Source organism: Ranitomeya imitator, chromosome 2 (genome assembly GCF_032444005.1).
Source record: "Ranitomeya imitator isolate aRanImi1 chromosome 2, aRanImi1.pri, whole genome shotgun sequence".
NCBI classification, from domain to species: Eukaryota; Metazoa; Chordata; class Amphibia; order Anura; family Dendrobatidae; genus Ranitomeya; species Ranitomeya imitator.
In genome coordinates this window covers 490,976,619-490,997,808 of record NC_091283.1, presented here as the reverse complement: position 1 = coordinate 490,997,808, position 21,190 = coordinate 490,976,619, and the positions used below count along the sequence as shown (strand labels likewise).

General features: G+C 42.0%; 1 protein-coding gene across 1 annotated transcript in view; it reads right to left on the bottom strand.

Moving 5' to 3' along the window:
- Positions 1-14,004: 14,004 nt before the first annotated feature.
- Positions 14,005-21,190, bottom strand: part of ITGA3 (integrin subunit alpha 3) — a 124,396-nt gene continuing 117,210 nt past the window's right edge. The window contains exons 21-26 of the mRNA XM_069751445.1: positions 19,799-19,894; positions 18,769-18,882; positions 17,589-17,687; positions 17,357-17,482; positions 15,425-15,575; positions 14,005-14,908 (exon numbers count right to left, since the gene is read on the bottom strand). Of these exons, the coding sequence (XP_069607546.1) occupies positions 15,465-15,575; positions 17,357-17,482; positions 17,589-17,687; positions 18,769-18,882; positions 19,799-19,894 (546 nt within the window). The 3' untranslated portion in view covers positions 14,005-14,908; positions 15,425-15,464. The remainder of the gene's footprint in view (positions 14,909-15,424; positions 15,576-17,356; positions 17,483-17,588; positions 17,688-18,768; positions 18,883-19,798; positions 19,895-21,190) is intronic.

The following is a 21,190-nucleotide window of genomic DNA, read 5'->3' as shown; positions in this document are numbered from 1 at the left end:
GCGCTTTTTATACGATAAAAACTATTAGAAAAAATAATTATTTTTGCATCGCTTTATTCTGAGGACTGTAACTTTTTTATTTTTTTGCTGATGATGCTGTATGGTAGCTCGTTTTTTGCGGGACAAGATTATGTTTTCAGCGGTACCATGGTTATTTATATCCGTCTTTTTGATCGCGTGTTATTCCACTTTTTGTTCGGCGGTATAATAAAGTGTTGTTTTTTGCCTCTTTTTTTTTTACGGTGTTCACTGAAGGGGTTAACTAGTGGGACAGTTTTATAGGTCGGGTCGTTACGGACGTGGAGATACTAAATATGTGTACTTTTATTGTTTTTTTTTAATTTATTTAGATCAATGTATTTATGGGAACAATATATATATATATTTTTCTTTATTTAGGAATTTTTTGTTTTTACACATCTAAAAAATTTTGTTTTTTACTTTGTATTAGGGGGGACATCACTGTATAGTGACAGATCGCTGATCTGACACTTTGCAGAGCACTGTGTCAGATCAGCGATCTGGCGTGCCCTGCTGCTTGGTTACCAGAGCCTGCTCTGGACCCGGAAGTACTCCCTGCACGACCTGGAAGTAGCCCCGCGGCCATTTTGGATCCGGGGCCTGCAGGGAGGAGACGCTCGGTACAAGGTGAGCAAATCGCCTTGTACCGATTGTCTCAGGGAAGCCCGCAGGGAGCCCCCTCCCTGCGCGATGCTTCCCTATACCGCCGGAACACTGCAATCATGTTTGATCGCGGTGTGTCGAGGGTTAATGTGCCAGGAGCGGTCCTTGACCACTCCTGGCACATAGTGCTGGATGTCAGCTGCGATAGTCAGCTGACACCCGGCTTGTGGAGTGTGTCAATGACTGACTTCTGATTGCATGATTGTGGAGCCTAATGAAACTGACTAAGGGACCTTTTTAAACATTTAGGAAGCTTTTGCAGGTGTTGTTTTGTTAATTATTCTAACTTACTGAGAAAATTACTTCTGGGTTTTCATTGGCTATAAGCTATAATCATCAACATTAACAAAAATAAACACTTGAAATAGATCACTCTGTGTGTAATGACTCTATATAATATATGAGTTTAAATTTTTGTATTGAAGAGCTGAAATTAACTTTTTGATGATATTATAATCTTGTGAGAAGCACCTGTATATATACACACACACACTGTCTCTCTGAATAAAGCAGCTCCCCATCCTCACAAGCTGCCTCTAGCAAAACTGTCAGAACTGTGCCCACTTTCATAATTCTTCTTTCCACATGATTCATTTAATGTTCCGCTCCTCCTGGAGCTCTTACTAGAGCCTGCGCTGTGTCTGCTCCTCCGCGGCACAGGGAGCAACGTGATGAGGTCATCACACTTCTGCACGTCGGACCCGTGACTGACAGGCGCTCCTCTGCCCCGATCCCAGCACAAGACGGTTTAAATGTATTTGCATCTAAAAGACGCAAATACATTTGAACATGGGAATAAGAAAGCGGCGTCTCCCGAGCCTGGCATGCGTGCCCACAGTGAGGGCACAGAATGCCACCACTGTACTAACCTATCAATTTTCTGTCTCCTCCTTTGTCCTGCAGGCTGTGTCCTCATCGCACTCCTCTACCTATTTTCAGGTGCTTAACAGTCGCTGCGACCACTGATTGGCTGCAGTGTTGATATGATATTGTTTAGTCACGTGACTGACATATAAGGTGCTGATATCGGGGGAATGTCACTGGCCCGGCTAATAATAAGGGGTTGTTCGGTATTAGAGTCCCAGGATTTGGATCCAACAGCTCTCACGTGTTGAATAGGTGATAATTTCTTTAAATCAGATTAACCCTTTAAGCACCTCACATCAGTTTTCTGCCAGATGAGCTAGATTTCAATTAGAATTGATCACTTAAGGTATGGTTCCACGTTCTGTATTTGCTGCGGATTGGACGCTGCGTACAGCCGCAGCGTCCAGATGTTACAGCATAGTGGATGGGATTTTGGACAGCGCTTTGGACAGAGCGGGTATCTGCTGCGCCCAAAGCGCTGCCTTTACGGAACGTGGAAACATACCCTAACACACACACCACTCATTGCTAAGATCCAAAAATTGGGCCTGACATTGTCCAACTAACACTCACAAAGTAAATTTTCCCGTGGTCAGCCTTGGATTAAAACAGTATTTTTTAACCCTTTACTACTATTGGATTAATAATGGATAGGTGTCATAATTGACGCCTCTCCATTATTAATTTGGCTTAATGTCACCTTACAATAGCAAGGTGACATTAACCCTTCATTACCCCATATCCCACCGCTACACAGGAATGGGAAGAGAGTGGCCAAGTGCCAGAATAGGCGCATCTTCCAGATGCGCCTTTTCTGGGGTGGCTGGGGGCAGATGTTTTTAGCCAGGGGGTGGGCAATAACCATGGACCCTCTCCAGGCTATTAATATCTGCCCTCAGTCACTGGCTTTACTACTCTGGCGGAGAAAATGGCGCGGGAGCCCACGCCAATTTTTCCCCGCCATTTAACCCTTTAATTTAATAGCTAGAACGGCCAAATTTTGCATATACACACTACTAACATTAGTAGTGTGGAATATGCAAAAAAAAGGTGATATGAGATGGTTTACTGTATGTAAACCAGGTCTCATATCATGTCGGGTTTTAGGAAGGAGATAGCAAAAGCTGGTAATTGAATTACCGGCTTTAAAGCTATCTAGCGCTGTATGAAATATTAATATATATATATATATATGTGTCTACTGACATATATATATATATATATATATATATATATATATATATAGACAGTATATATGTTGTTTTTTTGTTTTTTTTACACATGGATCCCTGGATCCCTTGTATGGAGCCGTATGTTGGTTTTGCAAGCCTGCGAGAATAACACGCAGTACGGATGCCATACGGATTACATACGGAGGATGCCATGCGCAAAAAACGCTGAAACACCCTGCCTACGGAGGAGCTACGGACCACTATTTTGGGGACTTTTCAGCGTATTACAGCCGTAATATACAGACCGTATTGTCTTACGCTGAGTGTGACTCCAGCCTAAATGTGATTGGCTAATTTTGGACACAACCACATCTTCAAGGGTGTTTACACTTATGCAACTAGATTATTTTATTTATGTTACTTTTATTTTCCCTCTCAAAATGCTTTTTCTTGGTATGATTTTTTTACATGACAAAAACCTGGCATCTTAACAGGGATGTGCGGACTTTTTATATCTACTGTATCTCACTTGGACATTATCAGTTTTGGGATCTTAGCAAAAGTATTCACATTTAGTGATGGCAACAAAATATATTGAAAATGGTAACTAAAAGTACAATATCTCAAATACTGACCTAGGTCAGGAAAGCAACCTCTAGTTATTAAACACAGGGAACAACGTCAACTTGAAGAAAAAAAAACAGAACTTTTAGATGAACCCACAAAAAATCCTGAAATATTTTCTGTATACAACACCAAGTTGCTAATCCAGGTTAACTACAGTTGTGTGAAAAAAATATTAAGGGAAAAAGAAATCCAAACATACAGGGCCCTGTGTGAAAAAGTGATTGCCCCCCCCCCCCCTAAAAACATAAATTAACAGTGGGTTATCACCAAAATGACCCCAAGCGCACAGTGATGACTCATCCAAGAGGTCACAAAAGCCCTCACAACAACATCCAAAGAACTACAGGCCTGACTTGCCTCAGTTAAGGTCAAAGTTCTATAGTCAGGGGACACAAAAGTTGAACTTTTTGGAAGGAGTATGTCCCATTACACCTGGTGTAGAAGTAAGACAGCATTTCAAAAAAGGCGCATCATACCAACAGTAAAATATGGTGGTGTGATTGCCTGGGGCTGTTTTGCTGTTTCAGGACCTAGAAGACTTGCTGCAGTAAATGGATTCATGAATGTTACTGTCTACCAAAAATCCTGAAGGAGAATGTCTGGCCATCTGTTCGTGACCTCAAGCTGAAGCTCACTTGGGTTATTCAGAAGCACAATGATCAAAAACACCCCAGCAAGCCCACCTCTGAATGGCCTAAGAAAAACAAAATTAAGACATTGGAGTGGCCTAGTCAAAGTCCTGACCTTAACCCCTCTGTGACCTTAGACGTACTATCCCGTCGAGGTGCCCTGGGCTTATCTGGCCCTGGACGGGATAGTACGTCATAGCGATCGGCAGCGCTCACGGGGGGAACGCCGCCGATCGCGGCCGGGTGTCAGCTGCCTATCGCAGCTGACACCCGGCACTATGTGCCAGGAGCGGTCACGGACCGCCCCCGGCACATTAACCCTCGGCACACCGCGATCAAAGATGATCGCGATGTGCCGGCGGTACAGGGAAGCACCGCGCAGGGAGGGGGCTCCCTGCGGGCTTCCCTGAGCCCCCCGCAGCAACGCGATGTGATCGCGTTGCTGCGAGGGTCTTACCTCCCTCCCTCCCTGCTCCAGGCCCGGATCCAAGATGGCCGCGGATCCGGGTCCTGCAGGGAGGGAGGTGGCTTCACAGAGCCTGCTCAGAGCAGGCACTGTGAAGCCTGCAGTGCTGCATGTCAGATCAGTGATCTGACAGAGTGCTGTGCAAACTGTCAGATCACTGATCTGTGATGTCCCCCCCTGGGACAAAGTAAAAAAGTAAAAAAAAAAAAATTCCAAATGTGTAAAAAAAAATAAAAATAAATATTCCTAAATAATGAAAAAAATAAAAATATTATTCCCATAAATACATTTCTTCATCTAAATAATAAAAACAAAACAATAAGAGTACACATATTTAGTATTGCCGCGTCCGTAACGACCCGACCTATAAAACTGGCCCACTAGTTAACCCCTTCAGTAAACACCATAAGAAAAAAAAAAAAAAACGAGGCAAAAAACAACGCTTTATTATCATACCGCCGAACAAAAAGTGGAATAACATGCGATCAAAAAGACAGATATAAATAACCATGGTACCGCTGAAAGTGTCATCTTGTCCCGCAAAAAACGAGCCGCCATACAGCATCATCAGCAAAAAAATAAAAAAGTTATAGTCCTCAGAATAAAGCGATGCAAAAATAATTATTTTTTCTGTAAAATAGTTTTTATCGTATAAAAGCGCCAAAACATAAAAAAATGATATAAATGAGGTGTCGCTGCAATCGTACTGACCCGAAGAATAAAACTGCTTTATCAATTTTACCAAACGCGGAACGGTATAAACGCCTCCCCCAAAAGAAATTCATGAATAGCTGGTTTTTGGTCATTCTTCCTCACAAAAATCGGAATAAAAAGCGAATAAAAAATGTCACGTGCCCGAAAATGTTACCAATAAAAACGGCAACTCGTCCCGCAAAAAACAAGACCTTACATGACTCTGTGGACCAAAATATGGAAAAATTATAGCTCTCAAAATGTGGTAACGCAAAAAATATTTTTTGCAATAAAAAGCGTCTTTCAGTGTGTGACGGCTGCCAATCATAAAAATCCGCTAAAAAACTCGCTATAAAAGTAAATCAAACCCCCCTTCATCACCCCCTTAGTTATGGAAAAATAAAAAAAATGTATTTATTTCCATTTTCCCATAAGGGCTAAGGTTAGGGCTACGGTTAGGATTAGGGCTAGGGTTAGGGCTAGGGTTAGGGTTAGGGCTAGGGTTAGGGCTAGGGTTAGGGTTAGGGTTGGGGCTACAGTTAGGGTTGGGGCTAAAGTTAGGGTTTAGATTACATTTACAGTTGGGAATAGGGCTAGGGTTAGGGCTAGGGTTGGGGCTACAGTTTGGGTTGGGGCTAAAGTTAGGGTTAGGGTTTAGATTACATTTACAGTTGGGAATAGGGTTGGGATTAGGGTTAGGGGTGTGTCAGGGTTAGAGGTGTGGTTAGGGTTACCGTTGGAATTAGGGTTAGGGGTGTGTTTGGATTAGGGTTTCAGTTATAATTGGGGGGTTTCCACTATTTAGGCACATCAGGGGCTCTCCAAACACGACATGGCGTCCGATCTCAATTCCAGCCAATTCTGCGTTGAAAAAGTAAAACAGTGCTCCTTCCCTTCCGAGCTCTCCCGTGTGCCCAAACAGGGGTTTACCCCAACATATGCGGTATCAGCGTACTCAGGACAAATAGGACAACAACTTTTGTGGTCCAATTTCTCCTGTTACCCTTGGGAAAATACAGAACTGAGGGCTAAAAAATAATTTTTGTGGGAAAACAAAAAGATTTTTTATTTTCACGGCTCTGCGTTATAAACTGTAGTGAAACACTTGGGGGTTCAAAGTTCTCACAACACATCTAGATAAGTTCATTGAGGGGTCTAGTTTCCAATATGGGGTCACTTGTGGGGGGTTTCTACTGTTTAGGTACATTAGGGGCTCTGCAAACGCAATGTGACGCCTGGAGACCAATCCATCTAAGTCTGCATTCCAAATGATGCTCCTTCCCTTCCGAGCCCTCCCATGCGCCCAAACGGTGGTTCCCCCCCACATATCGGGTATCAGCGTACTCAGGACAAATTGGACAACAACATTTAGGGTCCAATTTCTCCTGCTACCCTTGGAAAAATACAAAACTGGGGGCTAAAATATAATTTTTGTGGAAAAAAAAAATTTTTTATTTGCACGGCTCTGCGTTATAAACTGTAGTGAAATACTTGGGGGTTCAAAGCTCTCACAACACATCTAGATGAGTTCCTTAGGGGGTCTACTTTCCAAAATGGTGTCACTTGTGGGGGGTTTCTACTGTTTAGGTACATTAGGGGCTCTGCAAACGCAATGTGACGCCTGCTGACCATTCCATCTAAGTCTGCATTCCAAATGGCGCTCCTTCCCTTCCGAGCCCTCCCATGCGCCCAAATGGTGGTTCCCCCGCCACATATGGGGTATCAGCGTACTCAGGACAAATTGGACAACAACTTTTGGGGTCCAATATCTCCTGTTACCCTAGGGAAAATACAAAACTGGGGGCTAAAAAATAATTTTTGTGGGAAAAAACGTTTGTTTTATTTTTATGGCTCTGCATTATAAACTTCTGTGAAGCCCTTGGTGGGTCAAAGTGCTCACCACACATCCAGATAAGTTCCTTAGGGGGTCTACTTTCCAAAATGGTGTCACTTGTGGGGGGTTTCAATGTTTAGGCACATCAGTGGCGTCCCATCTCAATTCCTGTCAATTTTGGCATGAAAAGTCAAACGGTGCTCCTTCCCTTCCGAGCTCTACCATGTGCCCAAACAGTAGTTTACCCCCACATATGGGGTATCAGCGTACTCAGGACAAATTGTACAACAAGTTTTGAGGTCCAATTTCTTCTCTAACCCTTGGAAAAATAAAAAATTGGGGGCAAAAATATAATTTTTGTGAAAAAATATGATTTTTTATTTTTACGGTTCTGCATTATAAACTTCTGTGAAGCATTTGGTGGGTCAAAGTGCTCACCACACCTCTAGATAAGTTCCTTAGGGGGTCTACTTTCCAAAATGGTGTCACTTGTGGGGGGTTTCAATGTTTAGGCACATCAGTGGCTCTCCAAACGCAACATGGCGTCCCATCTCAATTCCTGTCAATTTTGCATTGAAAAGTCAAACGGCGCTCCTTCCCTTCCGAGCTCTCCCATGCGCCCAAACAGTGGTTTACTGCCACATATGGGGTATCAGCGTACTCAGGACAAATTCCACAACAACTTTTGAGGCCCAATTTCTTCTCTTACCCTTGGAAAAATAAAAAATTGGGGGCAAAAATATAATTTTTGTGAAAAAATATGATTTTTTATTTTTACGGTTCTGCATTATAAACGTCTGTGAAGCACTTGGTGGGTCAAAGTGCTCACCACACCTCTAGATAAGTTCCTTAGGGGGTCTACTTTCCAAAATGGTGTCACTTGTGGGGGGTTTCAATGTTTAGGCACATCAGTGGCTCTCCAAACGCAACATGGTGTCCCATCTCAATTCCTGTCAATTTTGCATTGAAAAGTCAAACGGCGCTCCTTCCCTTCCGAGCTCTCCCATGCGCCCAAACAGTGGTTTACTGTCACATATGGGGTATCAGCGTACTCAGGACAAATTGGACAACATCTTTTGGGGTCCATTTTCTCCTGTTACCCTTGGTAAAATAAAACAAATTGGAGCTGAAGTAAATTTTTTGTGAAAAAAAGTTAAATGTTCATTTTTATTTAAACATTCCAAAAATTCCTATTAAACACCTGAAGGGTTAATAAACTTCTTGAATGTGGTTTTGAACACCTTGAGGGGTGCAGTTTTTAGAATGGTGTCACACTTGGGTATTTTCTATCATTTAGACCCCTCAAAATGACTTCAAATGAGATGTGGTCCCTAAAAAAGAAATGGTGTTGTAAAAATGAGAAATTGCTGGTCAACTTTTAACCCTTATAACTCCCTAACAAAAAAAAATTTGGTTCCAAAATTATGCTGATGTAAAGTAGACATGTGGGAAATGTTACTTATTAAGTATTTTGTGTGACATATCTCTGTGATTTAATTGCACAAAAATTCAATGTTTGAAAATTGCAAAATTTTCATAATTTTTGCCAAATTTCCGTTTTTTTCACAAATAAACGCAGGTACTATCAAAGAAATTTTACCACTATCATGAAGTACAATATGTCACGAGAAAACAATGTCAGAATCACCAGGATCCGTTGAAGCGTTCCAGAGTTATAACCTCATAAAGGGACAGTGGTCAGAATTGTAAAAATTGGCCTGGTCATTGACGTGCAAACCACCCTTGGGGGTAAAGGGGTTAATCTGATTGAGATGATGTAGCATGACCTTGAAAAGGTGGTTCCTACTTGGAAACACTCCAATGTGACTGACTAACAACAAAGATGAGTGGGCCAAAATTCTTCCAGAGCGTTGTAAAAGATTCATTACTAGTTATTGCAAAAGCTAGATTGCAGTTGTTGCTGCTAAGGGTGGCCCAACCAGGTATTAGGTTTAGGGGGCAATCACTTTTTCCCTTTGGATTTTGTTTTCCCTTAAAAATAAAGACTTTCATTTAAAAACTTCATTTTGTGATTACTTGTGATATCTTTGTCTAATATTTGGTGATCCGAAACATTTAAGTGTGACAATCATGCAAAAGAATAGGGAAACAGGAAAGGGGCAAACACTTTTTCACACAACTGTAGATCATGAGGTACATTATTAGTAAAGCTTAGCATATATGACAAAGTTTATTAATGTCCCTCATTGTCATACGCTCCTCTCGCAGTCAGCAGTATGTTGCTTTTGGTATTTACCTCTATTATTGTTCTTCTGGCAGAACAAAACAAAAAACTAGGCCAAATTCAGAAGGGACATTATCATGGCATCATTTTTCATATAATGTATATTAAAGTTGAGTGAAGCCTTGGCACACAAATGAGTATTAGGTGAATTAGTGTAAACGTTTCGGTCATATTATTCTGACCTTTCTCAGTGTACTACAGAAGAGAATTAAATATACCATATTTATAAAAAGTATGTATAAACATGTAAATTCCAAATACAAAATCAAACATCAAAAAAATTCTTTTTACCAGTGTTTTTACCAAATATATATAGGCAAATGGGCAGAGAAAACATCAAAGCACATAATGAGATGAATTATCATCCCATTTTGTCACTGTAATTAGTGACGCTAATTATAAAATAACTCAATATTCAATAGTAAATACTCATTTGTGTGCCAAGGCTTCATTCAACTTACTAAGGTCTGGGACTCTACTTGAGCACCAGCTAACAAAAGATTGTGCCACGTTATTGTCTTAACATACTGTATATTAAAGTCATAGCATACTTGCCAACATACCTGATTTTGCTGGGACACTCTCATGGCAGGGACATATAAAGGGAGTTGGACTTATTTAAACCTTGTCCAAAGATGGACAGTTTGGTGCCATTTTTGGTGTTCCTAGGATAGGTTTTAACCACTTCACGACCTTGGGATTTTACATTTTTGCGTTTCTCTTTTTTGCTCCCCTTCTTCCCAGAGCCATTACTTTTTCTGTTTTTCCGTCAATATGGGCGTGTTAAGGCTTGTTTTTTGTGGGATGAGTTGTACTGAACGATACCTTTGATTTTACTATATTGATACCCCCTAATTTACATAATGAATGTTATACAGTTTGGGCCATTTATATGGATACACCTAAATAAAATGGGAATGGTTGGTGATATCAACTTCCTGTTTGTGGCACATTAGTATATGGGAGGGGGTATTCGGCCCCCTGGAACTTTTCAACCTTTTCCCACATATCATGCTTCAAACACAAAGATACCAAATGTAAATTTTTGGTGAAGAATCAACAACAAGTGGAACACAATTGTGAACTTGAACTAAATTTATTGGTTATTTTAAATCTTTGTGGGAATTCAAAAACTTAAAAGTGGGGCGTGCAATATTATTCAGCCCCTTTAACTTAATACTTTGTTGCGCCACCTTTTGCTGCGATTACACCTGCAAGTCGCTTGGGGTATGTCTCTATCAGTTTTGTACATGGAGACACTGAAATTCTTGCCCATTCTTCCTTGGCAAACAGCTCGAGCTCAGGGAGGTTTGATGGAGATCGTTTGTGAACAGCAGTTTTCAGCTCTTTCCACAGATTCTCGATTGGATTGAGGTCTGGACTTTGACTTGGCCATTCTAACACCTGGATATTTTTATTGGTGAACCATTCCATTGTAGATTTTGCTTTATGTTTGGAATCACTGTCTTGTTGGAAGACAAATCTGCGTCCCAATCTCAGGTCTTTTGCAGACTCCAACAGGTTTTCTTCAAGAATAGTCCTGTATTTGGCTCCATCCATCTTCCCATCAATTTTAGCCAACTTCCTTGTCCCTGCTGAAAAAAAGCAGGTCCAAACCATGATGCTGCCACCACCATGTTTGACAGTGGGGATGGTGTGTTCAGGGTGATGAGCTGTGTTGCCTTTATGCTAAACATATCGTTTGGCATTGTTGCCAAAAAGTTCGATTTTTGTTTCATCTGACCAGAGCACCTTCGTCTACATGTTTGGTGTGTCTCCCAGGTGGCTTGACAACTTTAAATTACACTTTTTATGGATATCTTTGAGAAATGGCTTTCTTCTTGCCACTCTTCCATAAGAGTCAGATTTGTGCAGTGAACGACTGATTGTTGTAGATCTCTGCAGTTCATGCAGAGTGATCAAGGGCCTCTTGGTTGCATGTCTGATCAGTCTTCTCCTTGCTTGAGATGAAAGTTTAGAGGGACGGCCGGGTCTTGGTAGACTTTAAGTGGTATGATACTCCTTCCATTTCAATATGATCACTTGCACAGTGCTCCTTGGGATGTTTAAAGTTTTGGAAATCATTTTGTATCCAAATCCGGCTTAGCACTTCTCCACAACAGTATCTCGGTTCTGCCTGTTGTGTTCCTTGGTCTTCACTATGCTCTCGTGCTTCAAACAGAACCCTGAGACTATCACAGAGCAGATGCATTTATACGGAGACTTGATTACACACAGGTGGATTATATTTATCATCCTTAGGCGTTTAGGACAACATTGGATCATTCAGAGATCCACAATGAACTTCTGGAGTGAGTTTGCTGCACTGAAAGTAAAGGGGCCGAATAATATTGCACGCCCCACTTTCCATTCTTGAATTTCCACAAAAATTTAAAATAACCAATACATTTCATTCAACTTCACAATTGTGTTCCACTTGTAACTGATTCTTCACCAAAAATTTACATTTGGTATCTGTATGTTTGAAGCATGATATGTGGGAAAAGGTTGAAAAGTTCCAAGGGGCCGAATACTTTTGCAAGGTACTGTACTGTACATACTGAAAAATAACCTTCTGCAGGGAGGCACCAGGTGTGGCACTTGCGCTACAGCATGCTCACATATGTACTGTGTATATAATTAATATGTTTGAGGTTATCCTGATATTCCTAAATAAAACAAATCCCTCTGAAAATGGCACCCACCGCGCTTGCGCAGTAGCAGCTATGTGTAGCAGAAATCATCTCCTATGAACGCCGGCTACAGGCCTTTGTCCTTAGCAGATCAGCAATGACAACCATGGGGGTCTTCTGCAGACCCCAGGCTGTCATGCCAATCCATCGGCACCCCAGTGATCATGTGACAGGGGCGCCGATGGGATTAGTTACACGCTTCTTTGAAGCACAAGTTAAATGCCGACGTCAGAGATTGACAGCGGCATTTAACTAGTTAACAGCCAAGGGTGGATCTTGATTCCACCCACGGCTGTTAGGGGCACACGACAACTGATTAAATCAGCTGTCATCTGCTGGAAAAGATGCGGGCTCAGAGACGGAGCCCATATCAAAGGGAAATACACAACCTATGACGTACCTATACGTCATAGGTTGGAAGGGGTTAACCCCTTTCTGACCTCGGACGGGATAGTACATCCGAGGTCAGATCCCCTGCTGTGATGCAGGGCTCAGGCGGTGAGCCTGCATCAAAGCCGGGACATGTCAGCTGTTTTTAACAACTGACATGTGCCCGCAATAGCGGCGGGTGAAATCGTGATTCACCCGCTGCTGTTAACTAGTTAAATGCCGCTGTCAAACGCAGACAGCGGCATTTAACCGGCGCTTCCGGCCATCGGGCCAGAAATGAGCGCATCGCTGACCCCAGTCACATGATCGGGGGGTCAGCGATACTTCCTTGAGACCTCTATGGTTACTGATGCCGGTTTGCTGTGAGCGCCACCCTGTGGTCGGCGCTCATAGCAAGCCTGCAATTCAGCTACTTTGCAGCGATCTGATGATCGCTGCTATGTAGCAGAGCCGATCGAGTTGTGCCAGCTTCTAGCCTCCCATTGAGGCTATTGAAGCATGGCAAAAGTTAAAAAAAAATGTGAAAAAAAAAAAAAATATAAAAGTTTAAATCACCCCCCTTTCGCCACATTCAAAATAAAACAATAATAAAAAAAATCAAACCTACACATATTTGGTATTGCCGTGTTCAGAATCGCCCGATCTATCAATAAAAAAAAGCATTAACCTGATCGCTAAACAGCGTAGCGAGAAAAAAATTTGAACCGCCAGAATTACGTTTTTTTGGTCGTCGCGACATTGCATTAAAATGCAATAACGGGCGACCAAAAGAACGTATCTGCACAAACGTGGTATCAGGCTGCCTCGAGAAGTGGTGAGTTCTTCAATGGAAGTTTTCAAACAGAGGCTGGACACGTCTGTCTGAGATGGTTTAGTGAATCCTGGATTGAGCAGGGGGTTGGACACGTTGGCCTTCCATCTCTAACATTCTATGATTCTATGATTTCAAGGGGTTCCAGTGGTCTGGCCACAAGCAATTAGGAAGTTTTTCCCTATAATTTGGATTTGATTTTTTTTTTTTTTACCAATAACGCTTTTAATTTCTTGAGTTTGGACATCAAAAGTTGGTATGTCATTAACACCCAGATATCTCCCTAGAAGTTGTACTGAACAGAACTTACATCTTGGTTATCTAGGTATAATTCAGCAGAAACGTTAGGGACTGCTGCAATGCGAACACTAAAATGTGGCCATGTTAATGCCTGCATGATTCATCCTAAGGCCTCATTCACAAGTCCGTGATTCTTCATGTACACAAAAAAATGGAGCGAGTGTCATAAATGTTTTGGATCCGCGTTTCACCAGAGCCCCATAGACTATAATGGGTACATGAAAAACGCATCTGATTGAGATTGTAGAGAGTTTTCTGGTTTAGAAAACATATTCTCAAAGACAATATAAGGAAATATAGTTAAAAGAGGAAGGTTCCTTCATTTAGTAACTCCATTGGTCAAAAAAGCCACATCAATGCATTACAAAAACAGGGTATAGATTCCCATGAGTGCCATGTAATTCTTTATTTCTCCTGTGTTGGCACTGAGGGGAAATTGAACATATGCTTATGGATTCTTACAAAGATCACAGCTGATCCCTGAAAATCTCAGTGGTGGGATTACCTGTGGTTAGATCATCATCTAGTGAGCCTTCAAAATAAAAAAAAACCCAAAATACATTGCTTACAACATACAGAACCTACAGTGAAGATTTACACATCCAAGAATTTTTTTATTCTATATTATTTACAATATCTTGGGGTTGAATAAAAGTAAGGGAAGGACTGGAAGAGAATGATATCTCTGTATATCATATCAACCAATCTATACAATAGCAAGCATTGTGAAATAGATTAAGCTTTCATTTATTTTAACTTCCCCAGGTGCATATGGTCTATATGGGTCCATCAAATCTCTATGGCACACTGCAAAATATACAGGTTCATTATGTGCAATATATACGAGGTGTCATCTCCGTGAGGGAATCAGTTCATCCAGTGTCACCCAAAAGTTTTCCAGTGATTTCTCCAGAGCTTCAAATCTGGACATTCTTGGTCAAAAATACGATAAAACTTTATTTTATGCATAATTGATTTCTGTTTCCAGTGCCAAAGTCGTAAAAAGCAAAGAACGAGTCCAGGTCTCCGTACCCATGATCATGTTCCTCCAGTGTCTCCATAATTCCAGTGCTGCAGGATAGTCTTTAGTCCAGTGTTAGGTCATACCTTCCCTTTCATGGCACCAATGACAGACAGTCTAGTGCCTCAGGATACCTTGGTCTTTTTTTCTATTCCATCATAGTAAAATAATAATATTCCTATATAAAGTCATTCATAAAATAATCTATAGCAGCCCAGCATCCCCCCAACCCGTTTCATAATGTCCCCAATGTCATTGAGAAGCCAATGTCATAGAAGGAGATAATCCAGCTCCCGATGAGTCTTGGCAGTAGATTGCTTTCAGTAGTATCTTGCCGTTTCTTTCCAGGTGGTGACCCAATGTCTTTGGCTGTTAGGTAGCCTGCCGCACAGCTCTTGTCGTTCTTCTTGGCGAACACACACAGCATAGTGAGTTTGACCCAGGCTGTACTGTCTGACACGATGGAAAAATCCAACCTACAGAATCATGAGAAGCAAAGAAACATGGTGGGAGGAACAACATGGGTGTTAGAATATGTTGAGATGGACATGAAAGGTCATGAGAAAGTTGACAAATCAAAGGTAGAAATGAGATGAAGAAAGGAGTAACCAAGTAGTGCAATGTGTTCGTATGCCACAGTCACATAGACGAAGACATTATGCATAAGAACAGGTTAAAATGGTGGTGAACATAAATAAAATAGTGTATAGATAGAAGAGTTTGTAGGTAAAATTTAGGGGTGACATTTGTAGATGGTTAGGAGTGGTTAGGAGTGAAACAGACATAAAAGGTAGACAAATATAAGTTTCTTTGTAAAATTACTCCCAAAAAACCGATAAGCGTGATGATAGACCCATAAATTCTGCAAGAGACATGAGCTTTAAGATTATACAGTAAGTAAGAAGGCACCATGGAACCCATTACATAAAAAGAGAAAAAGTGGGAGGAGGTTGGAAAGGTTTGCAATAGCTTGGCTGAAATTGTCTGGTTACCCGAGGGGCAGGGTTGGAGGTCAGTGGTCAGAGGTCGTACTCAGGAATCCTGTGTTAATCTCTCAGTCTCCGATGGTTGCACCTTCATTTCAGCCTTCTGACCTCTGACCTCATACTTGGCACGGGTGTTGGCTCTCCGGAAGAATCCACACTATAAGGCAGGAGATTGATGAGGGGCCGAGCAGGAAAATCATTGGGCAATGTCACAGATTTATTAAAAAACAACAGTGCAAGAGACCAGAAAGCCTTGGTTGTCTTGGGCTGAAAAACTGTTGAAGGTGTCTGTGCATTGGGAGGACATGAATAAATCACTCATTATATAAGCAAGCAAGGGAAATTAGAACAAGCAGGGGCTAAAAGGTGTAGTTTTCATGGATAGTCTTGACATTTTCAAGTATAATTGAAGCTTATCACCATGCAACCATGGTTGGACTGGCCCAACGGAGCACCACAGAATATTCTATTGGCCCATGCGTTGATGCAACATGACTCCAATGGACCAACAGAAAACAACCCCATATGGAGGTGACTTAGGAGCCAAGCATTTGCCATTCTAGTCTGTTTCTTATAGGTTATTCTACTGGTGGGTCCAATAAACCCTAGCCCAGCATTGCTTGCAAATGTCTATGATTGCTATGTAACACGTTTAGAAGGTCCAGCCCATTATTTTATCAAATCTTTCACCTGGTGAACATTAATCAGCAATGGTTACTTTCTAAAGTACCATCAGTCGATTATGTCACACAGCATGAGAACAGATTAAGGCTCCTCTTACATGAGCAGATAAACTAACCAGATTAGACTAGATTGTGGGCCCCATTGAGGACAGTGATGATAAAAGGTACCGTCACATTTAGCAACGCTGCAGCGATCTAGACAACGATGCCGATCGCTGCACCGTCGTTGTGTGGTCGCTGGAGAGCTGCCGAAGTCCCCGGGTAACCAGGGTAAACATCGGGTTACTAAGCGCAGGGCCGCGCTTAGTAACCCAATGTTTACCTTGGTTACCAGTGTAAATGTAAAAAAAACCAAACACTACATACTTACATTCCGGTGTCTGTCCCCCGGCGTTCTGCTTCCCTGCACTGTGTAAGCGCCCGCCGTAAAGCAGAGCGGTGACGTAACCGCTGTGCTTTACGGCCGGCCGGCGCTCACAGTCAGTGCAGGGAAGCAGAACTCCGGGGGACAGACACCAGAATGTAAGTATGTAGTGTTTGTTTTTTTTACATTTACACTGGTAACCAGGGTAAACATTGGGTTACTAAGCTCGGCCCTGCACTTAGTAACCCGATGTCTACCCTGGTTACCAGTGAAGACATCGCTGAGTCGGCGTCACACACGCTGATTCAGCGATGTCTGCGGGAGTCCAGCGACAAAATAAAGTTCTGACCTTTCTGCTCCGACCAACGATGTCACAGCAGGATCCAGATCGCTGCTGCATGTCAAACACAACCATATCGCTATCGAGGACGCTGCAACGTCAAGGATCGCTAGCGATATCGTTAAGTTGTTCAGTGTGAAGGTACCTAAAGTCTGTAAATCGCTGTGGAATATGAAAGCGCTATATAAGCAAAGCATAATAATAATAAATAAATAACCAGGAATGAGTGCTGATTGATGAATTAGCAAGTTAATGTATGGTTGTTACTTCCAATCTACATCATCTACTGTTTGTTCTGATGATCATTGATTAAATAAAGTCAGAATAGGTGGTCACTGTCTAATCTTCCCAACTGGACACCATTTCCTACAGGTCATGTTTTAACTTTAACAATAAGAAACTTATCCTCAAACAAATGCAGAGCAAAAGCTAAGGTTCTGGTTGAGCTTGGTACTATGGCCTAGGCAAAGTGGCTTGATAGCACCCTCTGGTCCTGGCCGCTTCCCTGAGCATACCTTGGAGATCCTGTTTGTTGGGATTTCATCTCTTACCTTCCACAGAATGATAATGATAACTCCTAGAAGCAAAATTCCAGACACCACTGAAACAATGATCACCCAGAGCGGGAGTTCAGCCGGAGGTGGTTCTACAAGTTCAGAGTCTATGGTAACTGAAAACTGAATTCACAACATAACAAGGAGGAGTAGAAAGAAAGTATGGTTAATCCATAAGGAAATTACAGATTCATAATCAGAAGATCTAACACTACATAGTGACACCTACTGAGACATGTTGGCTCCGCATTTTTATAGAGTCAATATCGCTTTTCAGATAAAGTTCTGCAGCTCCTTCCACCCAAACTCTGTCAGAGTATCTATAATCCTGAGGAACAAAGATAGAGAGGGAGTTCAGGCACACAAAGAAAGTGTGATGTTTTAGATATGAACTTAAAAGGAACATGAGAGATCTGGATTCATAATATGGATCTTCAATGTGGTGGGAGGGGTGTGGGTGGCTACCCTGCCTATGGAACATTCAAATCCATGCAAACAACCAGCTGATGATGTAGGATGTTGATGAAGATTCTTTTATTGAGGGATCAACAAGTACAACACATTTTGAGGGCCATTCCTGGGCCTCTATCTCAAGTAACACAAATAACACCTACGATTTTGTGTTATTGAGAAAGAGGCACTGGAGTCTCAAAACGTGTTGTATTTGTTGATACCTCAATAAAAGAATCTTCATCAACAGCCTACATCATCAGCTGGTTGTCTACACAGTTTCCAATGTCCCATTGGAAGGGTAGCCATTAGTGATGAACGAACGTGTTCGGATAACGTTCATCTGAGCATGCTCGTGTGTTAACCCAGTGTCTCCCAGCTCTTCGACATCATCAACACATGCAGGGATTGCCTGTTTGTTAGGCAATCCCTGCTTTTATTGCGGCTGTCGAACAGCCATGAGACATGCAGGTGAGGGGAACTCCAACATATTATTTGAGCAAGACAAATTCAATCGGTTAGCACACGAGAATGCTCGGGTAACTCCTTTTCCAGCAAGTTCGCTCATCACTAGTAGCTACCCACCCCTCCCTCCACATTGAAGCTTCATACAACTCACAATAATGTCAGGACACAAGCAATGATCTTATTCAGCTATCTGGCTTCATTGGAGTTGTACCTACAGCACAATCTCCGAAGATGAGCTTATTTATAAGGTTTTTGTGGCTGTTTTTCTTTACATACTCACCCTATGAATGCATTGATTCATAATATGGAACCCATAGGGCATTTGGGCTCACACTGTCCTTTTGTGTGTCCACCAGAACATGGTTCCTCTTGGAGGCATTATATGACAGCACATGCCTATGATGTTCACTGATGTAGGTGTCCCACCATAAGAGTCCATGCATACAGCATTGCCCTACAAAATTAGGCATTTAGTAGACCATGTTTCTCACCTCTAAGAATGTGCTGTTCCAGACTCTTGCAAGCACAGTGATCTCTGCGAATTTCTCCATGTCATTTAAAGGGCATTCAAAACGCACACAGTTGGCGCCTCCACCCCCGCACCTCTGGAAATGCAATGCAAAGGATTAGTATACAGGCTGTACAGTAACACTGCAAACAAATAGGTATTTCTTTTCCTGAAAAGCCAAAGAAAATATGAGACCACAACAAGTATGGGGTATTGAGGTTCGGATTAAAAATATGTCCTCATGTTCAAAGTCGTCTAAATAAAATCTAGTTTACATCCAATGTCTGGTGACTTCTTAAAGTGGTTGCCCCATGATTAAATCTTTTTAGTCTGTTTGATCAAGAAAAACAGAACAAGTTTTCAAATGGAGAAATTAAAAAAAATAAATCTCTATTCAAACATAACTATAACAATCGTGTTATAACTCCCTGGTGATCTTCTGCACTTTTATACATTATCCCACTTGAAAAGTTTGGGTCTGATTCATCAAAGCTTTTCTGCCAGTGTAAAATGTTTTTTTTCTGGCGGACTCACGCCTTTTTGGCCCAGCTCTGACAAAGAGGGCACAGCTGGGGAGGGACAGCGAAATGGCGATCACCGTTCATCAAATTTATGACAATCGGCGACGTTTGCTACGCCACAAATCTTACTTCAGCAGGGACTGGAGAAGTATTTGAGGCAAGGTGCACAAAGAGGTGAACGCCACTTGACCAAAGCTTCTGATACAAGAAGTGGCATACGTGTCTTCATGAATCAAGAGCATCTGACTCCAGCACATTTGCTTATCAAGACATGACCAAAGCCGGTCTTGTTGAATACGGCCCTTAATGTTATGTGTCATCAGAATCCATTTTTTATTTGGGGGACAGCGCATTTAATGCATGAACGATAAACAAGAAGGTGGGACAATAACCATCTCATGATTTCAGTAACCCCCCTAACCCACGATGACACACACTGAAGTATCTAAAAATTTTATGGAAGTTTTGCTGACAATTTCTTTTGATTCTCACCAGAACAGTGTTCGGCCTTTTAACAGCTGGTAAGACTTGTACATCTGGCAACTCAAACTTTACAGCCTCTCTCCTCCATCTTTTGCTCTCAGACAACTGAAGAAAAGAAAGAAAAAAGTTTTTAAAAGGTGTGTGTCTAATAGCTTGGTAAGTGAAAATGCAAAGTAAATATTGCAGTAGGCATCTTATTTTTGTCATAGTCTTAAAATGGGCAAAAAACACACAAACAACATAAAAAAGCAAAGGGTGATCCCGATTCAGACCCCTATGACAATGTGAATGATCCCTACGAAAAAAACATCTTTTCTCTGGAGGACCCAGCATGTTCCTAAGGTTGGGGTCACACTTGCGAGCGTGAGGCAAGAAATTCACACGAGTCTCTCGCATAGAAATACATGCAGCTGCACACTCTAGTCCTGAGTGCCAGCGTCAGTGCCAGGTATTGATGAAAGAGACTCGCGCAAATTTCTCGCATCACACTGGCAAGTGTGACCACGGCCTAACTGAAAGTAATAGCTCACTGATTTTATTGGGAGGTGTGATTCTTAATTTCTCCTGTAGAGTCACTGAATAATAATTAAATACTTAAATATCCCCAGATTGTGAGCCCCAATGGGGACAGCAATGATAATGTGTGTAAAGCGCTGCGGAATATGTTAGCGCTATATAAAAATAAAGATTATTATTATTATTATTATTATTCATTATTATTATTATTATTTATTTATTTATATAGCACCATTGATTCCATGGTGCTGTACATGAGAAGGGGTTACATACAAGTTACAAATATCACATACAGTAAACAAACTAACAATGACGGACTGATACAGAGGGGCGAGGACCCTGCCCTTGTGGGCTTACATTCTACAGGATTATGGGGAAGGAGACAGTAGGTTGAGGGTTGCAGGAGCTCCGGTGTTGGTGAGGCGGTAGCTCCGGTGTTGGTGAGGCGGTAGCTCCGGTGTTGGTGAGGCGGTAGCTTCGTTGGTGATGAGGCAGCAGCGGTGTCAGTGCAGGCTGTAGGCTTTCCTGAAGAGATGAGTTTTCAGGTTCCGTCTGAAGGATCCGACTGTGGTTGATAGTCGGACGTGTTGGGGCAGAGAGTTCCAGAGGATGGGGGATATTCGGGAGAAGTCTTGGAGGCGATTGGATGAGGAGCGAATAAGTGTGGAGGAGAGAAGGAGGTCTTGGGAGGACCGGAGGTCACGTGAGGGAAGATATCGAGAGATTAGTTCAGAGATATATGGAGGAGACAGGTTGTGGATGGCTTTGTAGGTCAGTATTAGCAATTTGAACTGGATACGCTGAGGGAATGGGAGCCAGTGAAGAGATTTGCAGAGGGGGGAAGCGGAGGAGTAGCGAGGAGAGAGATGGATTAGTCGGGCAGCA